The following is a 14,618-nucleotide window of genomic DNA, read 5'->3' on the forward strand; positions in this document are numbered from 1 at the left end:
GGAGTTCAACTCCAGTCTTAGGTCCAAGTCTGAGTTCCCACCATGGAACCTTGCCTGCTCAGACTCACCAGGCAGAGCCTCAGGGACTTGGTTCCCAAATCCCAACTGGCCCCTGGACTTGGCTCTGCCTGGGCCCCTGGAGGGTGGCAGCAATGCCTCTGAGCCTCACCCACCCACAATGCCCATGTCTTTCCCATTCCTACCTGGAAGACACCATGTGGGCAGCCTGTGAAGGCCGAGTCCCCTCCCTGCACCCTCTCCACCGCTGCCTGGGATCATCACCCTCCCCGGCTTGCTCGTGTTTGAACTGCAAAGGCCAAGGACGTTAGCCCCAGAACTGCCACCTGAACAGGTGAAGTGACTGGCCAAGGCTAACCGGCCAGTCCAGCAGAACCTGGCTCGAACCCAACCTCCTCTTCCTCCTTCCCCTGGCCTGCAAGGGGCGACCTCCAGCGTGGTCGTGTGCTCCTCCTGCTGAGCGCACTTTTGTCCCCATGAGTTGCTTTGGCTGTTGAAGGGTGCAGCTGTCCCCGCTGGGCAGTGAGCTTCTTAAAGCCAGGGCTTGTCTCAGCCATGCTCAGACCTACCAGGTCCGTAGCAGCCATCCACAAATGTTTGACGAGTGACTGAATGATGGGCCCTCATATTCAGCCAGTACACACGGGTCCTGACTGTGTAATCCTCACAGTCCCCATGCTTCAGTGTTCTGAGCATCATCCCCGCCTGTGACTTGGGTGAGTCATTTCACCTTCTCTGCCTCAGTTTCCTCATTCACAAAACTGGGACTAAGAGCAGCCCGTGCTCTAGTGAAGCATTACATACATGAGACCTTCAGACGCCCCACATTCCTATGCCTTCTTCCTAGGCCAGAAGTCATAGCAGGGCCTAATAAGTGGTTATGCCAAGGGGGCCCTGCAGCTCAGAGGCTCAAGTCTGATGCCTGTGTCCTGCGACAGGCACTAGACTGGGGCTGTCAGGGCCTCCACCCAGCACCACAGGTGACTGGACGGCAGGGACCATCAGGGAGGGGCGACCTGGGCTCAGGAAGCAGAGCCCGTGTCCCCACCTGGCGCTGCCTCTGCATGGCCCAGCTCAGGTGTGGCTGGGGACGGGGAGGGGAAGGACCTGGAGGCCCTCAGCAAGTGTGCTTTAATCCCTACACACACTCTGTGAGGCAGTTCAGCATTCCCGTTTTACAGATGAGGAAACTGAGGCTCAGAGATAACAAAATCACTTGCTCAAGATCCTGCAGCCAGGAAGTGGCCCAGAAAGGAGGTCCCCAGGAGGACTGAATCTCCCTTTGTCCCTTCGCCCAAATCCAGTGCATCCCACTCCACTCTAAGTTGAGAGGGGAAAAAATTCAGAGGAAAGAGCCCAGAACAGATTTATTTTTCTTTAGATAAATCTCATACAGAATATGTTACAGTCAGGAGTTCTCAGCTTTCACCAAAAGGTCAGAAGTTATTGCAGTTGTGCCCAGTGGATAGGATGGAGGAAAGGAAACTTCTAGAAAGCTGCCTGTGTTCAGAGAAGGAATCGTCAATGTTTAAAGTTGTGGGGCTGCCCTGCAGAGGGCGTTCCAGGGCAGGTAGGAGTCAGGAGTAAGAGACAAGGCGCACGGGGGGCGACAGGGTGGCCTGGGCTTGGGCAGGCTGGAGACTGCCTCTCTACTGGAAGCAGCATCCGGGCTGTCTGGCCAGGACCTACCAAGGGGACAGCAGAGCGAGGACCATAGGGTGCCCTGGGGCCAGCCCTGCCAGACGGTGTCTCAGCCCCGCCGCAGCGCCTGCAGCTGGTGGGCCACTTTCTCCAGCTCCGCCTCGATGGCCGACAGGCTCTCCAGCTCCTGGTCCTAGGAGAGACATTGGGGGTCACTCGGGCCAGCCTGGCCAGTGGCACGGAAGGCACGGTAAGCCAGAAAGGCACTGGGTTAGCTGTGTGGCCTCGGACAGGTGGCTTTGTCTCTCTCAGACTCAGGGGCCTCATCCATCATGGAGACAGTGATAATGAGCCTACTGTACTGCTCTCGGGATCATTATGCGCAAGAAGGTGGCTGATGCCGGGGGCCCTGTCCCCACACTGCTCTTGGTGGCCTCTTATCCAGGCCCCACTTCCTCTCAAATGGTTCCAGACAGGTGGGCGTCTGTTCAGGGCACATGGAAAACAAAGCTTACAGTGCCCTGAAGAGCCCCCTTCCCTCGGCCTAGCCCATGGGTGCCAGGACCCAGGGTGAGGCCAGCCTGGGGCTTCCGGGTCTGTCTTCTGCAGCCTTCCCACCTGAGGGGAATGTGGGGCCTGAGGCAGGGCCACATGCTGGGGGAGCTGCCCCACGTCGGCCTGCCTAGGGCTGGGCTTTGATCCCTGGTACTGATTGTGAGAGGATCCCGCGCTCTGGCTGCCCAAGTTTAGGGAAGCAGGGACCCCTCCTCTGAGCCCTGTTCTGTGCCCCAGTCTCCAGAAGCTTCCAGGCCTCAGAACTTGGACACTCACAAGAGCATACCCTCAAGACTGGGAGCAGGAGCGCAGGGAAGGCTGCCTCCTTTGACCTGGGAGGGGTCATTTTCCAGGGGTCACTGCCAGATTTGAGGCTGCCGAGGGCATCCTGGCCCAGGGGCCCCGACATTGCAGGCTGTGGAAATAGACTCTACAGCCCCTTAGTCTTGGAGCGGGCCCTGGGGCAGGTGTTCTGCGAGGCTGGGGTTTCTAAGACCCTTGGGCTGTGTTGAGGAGGCCCCCACCCCATCCTCTCCATATGCTTCAGGGGTCCAATTTCTCTGCCCTGCGGTCCAGAGCTCCCTCTGCTTGTGGAGAAAGGAAGCTGGTGGCACCTCTGGGCCCCCATTCTCTCCAGCTTTGTCCTCAGCCCCTCGCCCTGGGCTCCCAGGCACGTGGGCAGATACCCTCTCCCGCTACAGCTGCCAACATGGAGCCTTCTTCCTCTCAGACTGCCAGGCCCAGAGAGGGGGTCGGGGGCCCAAAGAAGGGGCCACACCCTCTTCTAGGTGGGCAGAGAAGAGCCTTGGGGTCAGGGCTGCGGACAGGTGTCAGCCTTCCCACAGAGCCTGGGTTCCCACCTGGACACTAGGCTTGAACCAGGTATCCCAGCCACCTACCTGCCAGGAACCCCAACTCCCACCCTGCTCTTGTGGGCTGTGTCCCCACGCCCCATTCATCTTCCCCAGGGGCCCTGGTTTTCAAAGCCCTTGTGTGTTCCAATCATGGTAATTACGTGGACAGAGGAGACTCCTTACCCCTGCTTCATAAATGGGGGAACCGATGAGGCTCAGAGGAGGGGAGTGACCCGCCCGAGTCCATGCAGCTAGGAGGAGGCAGAGCCCAGGTCTTCTGGCTCACATCTGTGTGGCTCCCACCCGCTCCCCACAGGCAAGAGGTCCTCTGGCCCTGCCCCTGCCCTGCCCTGTTACTCTCATGGGCCAGATGCAGGGCCTGAGCCTGGGAGGAGGCTGTGCCTGGGCTGCCTGGGGGCCAGGAGGGGACATGGTCAGACCCACCGCATGGTTTTTCCAGGGCACGACCTGCAAGGCTCACTACTGCCTTCGGGACAACGTCCCCACTCAGCGCCTCCCCCGCTGCCACAGGCTGACCTGAGCTGCTCCTGTCTCCCAGCCAGCTTTGCTGGGTGCCCCCTGTGAGCTGGGGTGTTCTCCTGCCCTGAGAGCCCCCGGTCTGAGCATCTCTCCATCCCCAGACTCCGGCGGGTGGTGGGGGGGGCGTGTCCCCTCAGTGGGGCAGGGGCAGTGTGTCTGAGTGCGGCTGCCCCTACTGGGCCCACTCTCCGCGGCCCAGCACAGAGCTGGCTGCTGCCCCATACCAACCTCTGGTCTGCGGTTTGCGCTGCCCTCCTCCTCTTTCTTCTCCTCGGGGTAGCCTCGGACCTGGAGGGGCAGGCCAGCCTCAAGGCTGTCCTCCCGGGAGGATGGCCTCCAGCCTCGTCGCAGCTGTGGCCCAGGGCCCCTGAAGCCGTAGGCCCGGGCCCGGAAGGAGAGCTTCATGGAACTGTCCGGGTTCTCCTCCTCCTCCTCCTGCCCCTCCAGCCGCTTCTCAGCCGTCAGCTCCTTGGCCAGCTGGTCCATCTTGCTCCAGCGTTTGGAGTCCTCCCACTCCTTGGAGAGCCGCTCCTCCTCCTGCTCCAGCTCCCCGCTCTTCCCACCCTGGAAGAGGCCTTGTGGGGCCACCGCCATCTCCTCCTCCTCCTCTTTCTGCCGGGAGTGCTGCTGCTCTCCCTTCCCTTCAGGGGCCTGAGCCTCCTCAGCCCCAGGCTTCCCAGCTCCATCCACAGCCAGAGCCTCCGACCGACCTGGAGCAGGTGGTGGGCAAGAGCAGGAGAATGGGTGGGGGACCACCGTTTTCCCAGTCTCTGCCACTCCCCGGGGGCCTCTGCTTCGGCCACAGACCTCGGCTCTCAGCGCCCAGCCCAGCCTCTCCACAGTGATGACACTTAGCGGGAAAAACCTTCTTCATGCCAGGTTTTGCAAGACCCTCTCAGCTCAGAGGGGTGGGTTAGCTGGAGCCTGCCTTTTCCCCTCATCCTCACCCCAGAAGCCCAGCAGCTGGAGAGTGAGGAAAGACCCTGACAGGCCTGCAACAGGAGCCAGGGCCTCTCCTAAACCCTAGTTGAAGTTGACACTGTTTCCAGATCAGCCTGCGCCCTCCTGCCATGGTCTCTGTTCCCAAAGCCAGCCCACCCACCTCCCACCCCTAGCTTCTGGGGTTGGTGGGGGCAGGCTATGTGGAATAGTGGGAAATGCATGGTTTTGGAGTCAGATAAATCTGGGGTAGAACCTCAGCTTTTACTACAAATTAGCTGTGTGACCTTGGGCAAATTACTTAACCTCTCTGAGCCTCATTTGTCCATCTGGGAAATGGAGCTAATACCTACCTTTCAGGGTTGTTATGGGAAATGAGGTTATGGAGAAGGCTCTCCTCCCACCCGTCCCCCTCTCCCAGACGCGTTGGTTGAGGTCTCCGCCATCATACGTACTCTTGCCTTTCCGGATCTCCTTGTAGCCAAGGCTCGGGTGGGGGTTCGGCGCTACAGTGGGGCCTTCTTCCTCGGGGACAGCCTCCTCTCCAGCCTCCGCCTCCTCCTCCTCCTCCTCTTCCTCTTCTCTCTTTGCCTGCCACCCTGGCTCTGCACTCAAGCCCTTCTGTCTGTCCACCAGACCCTGAGAGAGGCCCTCACTGTCCCCCTTGGCCTGTGGGCCTGGGTATTTCTGGCTGGGGAGGCTGGCTGGAGGGTGGGTGTTGGTGGCCTCATCCTCCTCCTCCTCCTCTTCCTCCCCGGGGGCCTGATTGTTCCCCTCAGTCTTGGACTCCTGCCTGGGCTCCGGGAGGGCCTGGGGCCTGGCTCCGTCTGTGGCTTCACCACTTTTCTCTGCCTCCTTGGAATCCTCTCTTTTCTCCATAGCATCCTTGGAGGATGGCTCTTCCATCGCCTCTGCAGACACAGCACAGCCAAGTCAGGCCCTGAGGACTGGGCCACATGTGGGGCCTCCCCACAGGCTAATTTCAGATCTTACTCATTATGTTTCTTGGCTTCCAGCGAGCCCAGCCCAAGACAACGATTAGGGTTACCCCTCTGTCCATGTCCACGTTTGATCTGAGCACAGCTGGATTTGCTTCTTTCCTTTTAATCCTGACTTTTAAAACAGGTTATTATTCAAAGAACAAAAAACCAAAAACCAGACTTTAAGAATTAATCCAGGAGATAAAGCCTGAACTGAAAATTAATATGTCAGCTGTGTGATCTTGGGCAAGTTGCTTAACCTCTCTGTGTAAGAGGCACCATGACTGCAACTTCATTCTCCCCTCCATGTGGGGCTTCTCTGTCTTCAGTGTCCTGTGAAAGGGCTCAATTCTGCAATATTTTAGGGTTTCATTAAAAGGTATTTTATTGTGGCTGCCTTAAAGACAGCCTTTGAACAAGTAAAAATTCCTCCTGTTATTAGAATGATGACCACTGAACAAAGTGCTCCCGAGTACATTCCACCATCTGAGCTTCACCAGGATTCTGGTGAAAGGTGCTCCCATGCCTATTTCACAGAAACCCAAAATGATCTGCAGAAAGGTAAGATGACCTGTCCATCTCATGCAGTTTGCGGGCAGCAGAGCTAAGCCTGGAACCCAAGCCTCCAAATGCCAAGTTTGGAATCTCTGCACTGACACATGGCTACCTGCCTCATTAAAGCTTCAACCAAAGTGAGGGCACCTGGGCTTCACTTGAGGGCTTTCCCTCTCAGCCCCAGATGGGAGACACCAGGATCCAGCTCCTGGACACCGGCCTTACCAGCCAATCTTCTACATGGAGAGCAGAAGCGCCACGAGGCCAGTTTGTGGCTCTCCCCGGGAAGGGAGGATGGCTCAGAGTGTCACACTGACCTAAGGCATGACCTCTTCGACTCCTAGAAGCTCTTTGGTTTCAAGAAAGATGATCTGGGTTCATTTCACGTTTCACACCTACTCTGTCTGTGGTCCTCCTGCATCCTGGCTATTCTGAGGCCCCACCGCATCCCAGGAGGACAGGCACTGGGGGCGGGGGCTCTGCTACAGTGGCCACTGGGTAGACCCAGAGTTGAAGCTGTCCACCTGCCATGCCAGAGACCTCCTGCCCTAGAGTGTCAGCCCCTCTTCTGGGCAGACGGGACTGAGCAAGGGCTTTGGTGTGAGGCAGGACCAGATTGAAACCCCTGGTCATGCCACTCACCTTGGGCAAGGGACCTAGTCTCTCTGGGCAGCAGTTTCCCCATTTGTAGAGAGAGGGAAATAAGGGATTATGGGTGGGGCTCCTGACTCATTGGAACCCTGGGTCCATCATAGCCACTGTTCCCATTGCCACCCTCCCTTCCCCACCTCTGGCCAGACTGGCTGGGACAGACCTTTCAGCTCGGCCTGGCTGCTCTGGTTCTCAAGAACCTCCGAGAGTTCATCTTCAAAACTGCTGTGTTTCTTCTGCTGATGTGCCCTCTCCTTGGCACCTGGTATGAGAAAAGGAGGGAAAAGTCCCATTGGGTCCAGCCCTGGCATATTTGTCTATGAGAGTGAAGACCTCCATTTCCCCATCTGTAAGCTGGGCACCTCATGTTCAGGGCCTGCCCAGTGAGCCACTGATGGGGCGTGAGCTTGGGGAGCGGCGAAGCATTGGCGTCCCTCACCTCTCTCAGCTGGGCCCTCAGGCAGCCACACTGCCTCGCCAGATTCAGCTTCTCCCTGGGAGGCCAGAACAAGCATGCTGTGGCCTCACACAGCAAGAAAGCCTCAAATGTAGCAAGGATCCCAGGGGCAGGAGTTGTTGGGGGTGGGGAACCCCTCAGGACCTGGCTGGGCAGGAGTTGGGGGTGGGGAACGCCTCAGGACCTGGCTGGTAGCTCCAGGAACCCTGCGGCAGGTGGTAATGGTGACAGCTCTTGATTCAGGCAAGCTCTGCTACCCTTGGACGCTGTGAGTCCAGGCTGGGGACAAGGCCAAGCCCTGTGCCTGCATCTGAGCCCAGGGTTGGCGCCTGCTGCCGTGACCCAGAGACCCCTCTCCCCCGCCGCTGCTGCCTCCTCTGACTGTCCCCACACCTGTGCCTTATTCCTGATGTTGGCCCCTCAGCTAGCCCAGCCCATTTCTTCCCGCAATGGGCTTTCCGGGGCAGCTGTGGGCCAGGGAGCATGCCCAGCCCTGGCCTCAGGCAACGTGGGTTCCAGTCCCCTTCTGGCTATTTCCTAGCTCCTTGGGCAACTTGGGCTCTCCCAGAGTTGGGTGCTTGTCTAGAAAACAGGGTTGCTGTGTGGTAAATGCTAAGACAGAGGCACACAGAAGATGTTATGGGAGCCCAGGAGGGAGTGGACGGATAGATGGATGGACAGAAATACATCCGGGACTCTGTTAATGGAAAACAGTCATATATACGTATATTGACTGCTTATACGGGATATACACGTGTATGAATACAGATGTTTCAGGACACATTCCCCTATAATAGTCTCTGTTGACAGTCTATTTAATTATTTAAATGTAATCAGTTAGTCATTCAATATTTAATTTTAAAGTTATATTGTAATAAAATATTTAATGCTTAGTTAAAAAAAAAAGACACTAGTCCAAGGTCACTGATGATGACATAACTATCCAGGTAATAATAGTCCCAGCCGTGCCCGGCACTCCCTGCCCCTCCAGCAACAGTAGGAGGTGGGTTCTGGGTGCTTGCCGCCCAGGCTGGCTCATGAGTGGGAGGAAGAACAGTGTGTTAGCTTGGAAAGGGCCATAGGAATCCTATTGATGTGGCTGTGTTTACACGCCTCCTCCCCAAAGCCCTCTCTGTTCTCACACATGGCCTGGTCTGCCCCAAAGGCCTCAGAGTGGGGCCCATCCTGGAGCCAGAGCGGCCTTCATACCCCCACCCTACCCCAGACACAAGCCCAGCCCTTAAAAACACTCTCGCTTCGTTGGGAAGCAGATGCGGGATTCATGCTATAATGCCCTGTTCTCATGGAGAGACACAACACCACCAGTGGTCCTGCCCTGGTGGAAACGGCCACTTCTCACAAGGAGTCAGCCGGGGCAGGTGCAGGGCCAAACTCAGGTTTCCTGATTTGCAAGGCTAGGGCCATGCTTTGCATCAAGCCTGGAAGGAGCTGGGGGGCTGGGCATAGAGGCTAACTGTGGGATGATAGCAGCTTAACCTTCCACCCCAGTATCCTGTCCAGGTTTGGCTTGAATATCATCAGTGACGAGTGGCTCACTACTTCACAAAGTTATTTCCTAAAATGACTGAACTGCAGAGGCCGTGGGTTTTGGGGAAGCTGCACCTGGCATGTCTCTATTCACTGTGTGACCTTGGACAAGTCACTCAACCTCTCTGGGCCTTGATTTCTTTAACAATATCAATAACAGATTGAGCCAGGTGGCACGGCAGATGCTGCTTTTCCGCTTTATAATTAAAAGGAAATGACAGTCCCAGAGAGGAACTTGCTGAACCTTCCACCAGATTTTCTGACTCTCAGTTACTGGAATTTACCCAGAGTCATGTGCAGTGGCTGGAAAATACCTTGGAGAGCGAGGTCTTGGAGCTCCTTCAGTAAATTCTGATGTCTCAGAATGGAAAGGATCCGTTCATCTGCAGTGAAGAAGAGTCATCATGGGTGGTTTCCAGAGAACAGCCGAGAAAGAGATTACCATCAATATTTTCAGCTGAGCACAAGGAATTTACTCTGGAAACTCAAAACCAGGGTGGTGGCAGGAAGATTGGGTCTTCAGATAACACTTTTGAAATTACCTCCTTTCCAAGGTGTGTGTCAGTTTCCTACTACATCAAAGAAGTCAGCCACTGCCCCAGCACCCAGACCTCAGCCAAAGGGTGGCAACCCCTGAGGATGAGTGGGGTCTCTTTAAATACAACAGCTTTCCATCTCCATGCCTGCGCTCACACTGTCTACCACACCTGGACAACCCTGTCTTCATTTTTCCACCCATCGGTTTCCAATGTTTCTTTTAAAGCCCAACTGAAATGCTGCTGGCTCTATCCAGCAGTTAGTAAAAACTTGACTGAGGCTGGGCACGGTGGCTCACGCCTGTAATCCCAGCACTTTGGGAGGCCAAGGCAGGCAGATCACAAGGTCAGGAGATCGAGACCATCCTGGCGAACGCGGTGAAACCCCGTCTCTACTAAAAATACAAAAAATTAGCTGGGCATGGTGCGGGTGCCTGTAGTCCCAGCTACTCGGGAGGCTGAGGCAAGAGGATGGCGTGAACCCGGGAGGCAGAGCTTGCAGCGAGCCAGGATCGAGCCACTGCACTCCAGCCTGGGCAACAGAGTGAGACTCCGTCTCAAAAACAAACAAACAAACAAACAAACAACAAAAACAAAAAGCAAAACAAAAAAAAAACTTGACTGGTTTCCTGGAAAGATTTCATCCTTCTCCTGTCCACCCATTACATTCCTTTATTCATCACACATCTAGAGGGTGTCTGCAGAGGCCAGAGGCTGTTCTAGGCACTGGGATACAACACACAAAATCTTTGTCCATAGGGAGCTCACAGTCTGGGGGCTTGCTGTTCCAGCCCTGGTTTTATTTTGCCCAGAGTTCTAGTTAACTGTGTTCATATGCATCTCCTCTGACAGTCTATAATGACCTGGGCTACAACCCCTTCAACTGTCTATACACCTTGGACCCCAGTGCAGTGCCTGGACGTGACGGGCACTCAGTCAGTGACTGTTGAGTTAAATCATTAATTCCACCAAAAGCCACACACCCATGTCCTAGCCTCCCAGCCCAGCAGGCAGCAACCCTCACCCCTAGCCTCCAGCTCATACCTCCTCGGAGTGTCTCAAAACATTCCTGGCTGACAGGCATGGGGCTGGGCTTGGAAAGTGTGTCGGAGATGACCTCAACGATGCATTTCATCACCTGGGAACACAGTGCAGGGGCAGGTTGGGGCTGGTTTGAGCATGGGGCTCAGTCCCTGGAGGCTCTAGGGTGAATTTCTAGTGAGGACAGAGAGTATTTGCCTTTGTCTTTGGGAGTCCAGGATCCCTGGCTCAGAGAAACAGCTCTGCTTTCTTAGCCAGACAGTAATAGCAATGACAATAGAAAACCCTTATACAGTGCTTACCATGTGTCAGCCACTCCAACCACGTGGCCAGGAGGTTCCCCTCCAAAGTGGATCATGGTGAGAATGGGGTGTAGGGAATGGTACCTGGTACCTTCTCATCCCCAAGTGCTATTTCTCTAAACATGAGAAAACTGCTTCTGGGCACTAAAATGATGTCTTACAAAAGTGCTCTGATCGTGAAGATGCCCAAAGGTCAGCTCCTCCAGGAAGTCCTTCTGGACTGCCCAGAGGAGACAAAGACCTTCCCTGGCTCTACCCTGTTTGGAAATAGGATGTAGGTTACTGTCTTCCCACACCCATGGTGTTGTCGCATGCAAGGAGTCACAGCTTCATATTCTCACTCCATGTTCACCATGGGATGGATGAATCCCTGGGCAGCATGTGAGCACACATTGACTACACCTGGGAGCATATCCCAGGTCACCCACAGCCACGCCTCTGAAAGTCTTATCCTGTGCCCGCAAAGGTGTTGTGGATAATTAGGCATATGATAAATGAATGATCTTTGATGATGGTGCCCACTGTAATGTGGTATCCTGGCTGTGTGATCTTGGAGAAGTGACTTAACCTCTCTGAGCCTCAGTGTCCTCATTTGTAAAATGGGAGTGAGAATACCTTCCCAACTGCTCTCCCAGGGTAATGAGGTACAGATGGAAAAACACTCTCTCAAGCATGGAGTGTCAGCATGCCCAGGGAGCGGTTCACAACTCCAGCCCTGCTTCCACAGCCTAGAGCTGAGTAGAGAGCAGGAGGTGTCAGACAGGCATCAGGCAACACCGGCAGGGAGTGAGGGGGTGGGAGGCTGTGTCTACGGGATGCCAAGGCAACCGGTCCAAGGATCCAAGATGGCAAACTGGCAAGTGCTCTCTATAATGCGTGTAGTCACAACAATCTCATATAGAACCTTCAGGTCTTAACCAACTGCTTTGGTGCCCCTGACCACAGGCTGCTGGATATAATATGGTGACCAGGGTGTCTCCCATAAGGGATCTAGCAAGGAGAGCCCAGCAGCCTGTACCCTGTATCTCCCTGCAACCCCGGACCTTGCATTGGGAATCTCAGATAACTACCTGTTCGCGAGGGCATTTTCTGGGAGGCAGGAATTGGGGAGAGGGTCTGGAGAGGGATGGGGAGATCAAGAAGGCAGCTCTAGAAATAACAGTGCCCATTTACTGAGGACCTATTATGTGCTAGGCAATTCACATCCATGATTCCTACTCTTTACACCTCCCCTCAAGGAAAAAGAGAAAAAGGCAGAGCTCAGAGAAGTTAAGGAATTTTCCCAAGGTCACACAGCTAGAATGAGTGGTAGAGGTTTAAATTCTGTCCTATCTGCAACTAAAACATAGGAAATATAATTGAGCAAACTGAGGTTGGAATCTCTTGGATGGTTTGGATTTTAACTGTGGTGTCTAGTGGAAGAAAATAGTTTCTGGGAAGGTGGGGAGTAGAAATTTCTCTGACCCTCAAGTCAGAGATTTGGATGAGCACTAGAGCCTGGAAAAAACAGCCCCAGCTCAGCCATGAATGAATTCCAAGTACACACCCAGCGTGGCGTGTCTCTTGCTGCCAGAGAAACCCCTACCAGTGTCTCCTAAGGCCCTTTCCTGGGTGACCTCCACGACTAGCCCCTATTGGTGGGACTGTGGGTGCAGGAGCCATGATCAAGATGTTTTCCTTGTGTTCCTTTGGGACAGCCAGGGCTGGAGAGTCTGCTGGGTGTGGGTTGTTGCTGGCAGAGCCTTTCAGGGGGAAAGAAAGAGCAAAGGGGGGAGGCCAGAGCCAGGCAGGCAAAGGTCTGTGGACAACCACAACTACAGAGAAGCCACCCCCCACCAGCCCCTGGGGGGCCTACTGGATTCAGAGTGTTCAAGACAGCCTGAGGCCAGGCACCTCGGCCCAGCAGGTAAGATGCAGGCCTCTTCCACTGCACATGCAGCTCAGAGGAAGCTGGGGAAGTCCCCACAGCAGGACAGCAGGGAAAGCAAGCAATCTTTGATATCTTCTTTTGCAAGCTGTCCCCAGGCTCAGCAGCCGCAGTGCTGGCTCTTGGCTTTATGCCGAACTTACTCCTGCAGCTGCCCAAGAACTGGCTGTGAAGTGTCCACTGGAACCTCCTACCCCTCATCCCCAGCACCCCTTCTTACCTCGGTGTCCCCTTTATTCATAGGGCTGTTCACAGGGAGCGCAGTGACTGGGAAGAAGAAGAGAGTGCTGGGGTCACTCCTCTGCTCCAAGTGGATGCCAGTCCTTCCTGACCGGGCTCACGGGGGCCCGTTCACCCAATGCGACCCCTCAAAACTGCCCCCACCAAAATCAGCTAGGGCTGATTTTGTTTCCTTTCCCCGGTTGCTGCCCACAGTGGGGTGGTCCCCAGGGGCTGCACTGAGAGGTCCTCCCCCTCCCCCTTGGGAAACTCTTGCTCTGGAGCGGGTGTGCTTTGGAGCGGGGAGCGCCATCAAAACAAGGCCAAGGGCTGCACAGTGGGACAGAGGTGGGACACAGATGAGGGGGAGAGAGAGACCCCAGAGGCGCGGGGGAAGAGATGGAGGAGGGGGATTGTGAGGGATGATATGGAGAAGTAGAAGTCAAGGGCAGAAAGGCGGGGAGAGTGAGATGAAAGGGGAAGGGGGTGGAGGGGTGCGAGCAGCCATGCTCCCACCTCCCCGCAGTGACCTTGGCCGGCCACCGCGCAACCGGCACTGGCCCTGATGCAACCGAGGCGCCAAGCCCAGACAAGGGGTGGGCACAAGGGGGACTTGCCCCTCGGGGTTGGGAGTCAGGCCCAAGTGTCTTGTGGGTCCCAGGCGGAGGCCACACTGCAGGGTCAGGCGGGAGGCGGAGGCGCTGACCGCGGTGCTGAAAACTCCCCGCGCCCGAAGGGAGGTGTGGAGGGGTGCGGGGCGCCGCGCGGTGCCCGGACCTCAAGGTGGGAAGGGGCGCCCGGAACCCTCTCCCGCGAGCTCCCCGCGCTCGCTCACCTTGCCCGGCGCAGAGCAGAAGCGCCAGGACAGCGGCGGAGCGCATGGCGGACCCGGGCGCTGAGCAGCTGGCGGTGTGGGGCCGGGCACCTAGGCACCGGGCGAGGGGCGGCTGGACCGGCGGCCGGGGTCGGGCTGCGGTGGCACCGGCGCGGGGCTGGGGGCGCAGTGCCTCGGCGTGCGTCCGTCTGTCGGTCGATCCTCCCGCAAGCTCCCCTGCACGGGGCTCGAGCACTGCAGTGGCAGGAGAGGCGGCAGCAGCAGCGCCCTGGCGCCCCGTTTATATACCCCGACCCCGGAAATGACGTCAGCGGTGCCTCCCCCTCCCCCTTTCCCCACTCCCCAGGGGTCCAGTCCCCGCTCGCCCCACCGCTAACCTCACCCCTCGCTACCTCTGGCCTCCGCCTCTCGGAGCTGGTGGATCTTGGCCACGAAGTGGGTATCTGGTTTCCAAGAGGTGGAATGGGAGGCAGGGGGGCTGTGGCTGATCCTCCACCCCTCGACGATTCCACCGATTTGCCGTGTGTCCCTGGGCAAGTCACTCCGATCTCTGGACCTTGCCTTCTTCCATGTGTACTGAGGTCCCTGGCAGCCCCAGCACCCCGTGCTATTTTCCCGAAGTGCCCCCTGCCTGGGGTGTGCTCCCCCGGTCTCACAGGCTGGAGGCATGCCCATCACTCATGGCTCTCTCCAATATCTAGGAGGCTCTAGAGGGGCTTCCGATGCCCTGTCTGAGTGAGGCTTCTCTCTCTCTGGCAAGCTGGTTGTGTGCCTTCACACTTTGTTGTTGAATGTGTATTTATTTGAATAATGTTTAGTCATCATTACTTTCACAGTGCTGAGCGCCACACAATCCGGCACAGAGGAAACACACTTGACAGGTAACTGTTGAATGTATCGATTGAAGGTTCAAGCCATGGGTGAGTGAATCCTGGGCTCTGCATGCACACGGGAACCAGGGGCTCACTTTCACCAGGAAGCTTAAGCCGCTGTTGGACACCTCTTGTTAGGTAGTGAGGG

At 56.3% G+C, this 14,618-nt stretch overlaps 1 protein-coding gene across 1 annotated transcript; it reads right to left on the minus strand.

The window, feature by feature from the left end:
• Positions 1 to 1,370: 1,370 nt before the first annotated feature.
• Positions 1,371 to 13,887, minus strand: CHGA (chromogranin A). Its single transcript, XM_032135072.2, has 8 exons — positions 13,599 to 13,887; positions 12,765 to 12,811; positions 10,319 to 10,412; positions 9,053 to 9,121; positions 6,897 to 6,995; positions 5,003 to 5,458; positions 3,837 to 4,318; positions 1,371 to 1,852 (listed from the first exon to the last, which is right to left on the minus strand). Exons 1-8 carry the CDS (start codon positions 13,642 to 13,644, stop codon positions 1,769 to 1,771), a joined length of 1,377 nt encoding a protein of 458 aa, XP_031990963.2. The 5' UTR covers positions 13,645 to 13,887; the 3' UTR covers positions 1,371 to 1,768.
• Positions 13,888 to 14,618: the final 731 nt, after the last annotated feature.

This window comes from Hylobates moloch, unplaced genomic scaffold (genome assembly GCF_009828535.3).
Source record: "Hylobates moloch isolate HMO894 unplaced genomic scaffold, HMol_V3 SCAFFOLD_16, whole genome shotgun sequence".
Lineage (NCBI taxonomy): Eukaryota > Metazoa > Chordata > Mammalia > Primates > Hylobatidae > Hylobates > Hylobates moloch.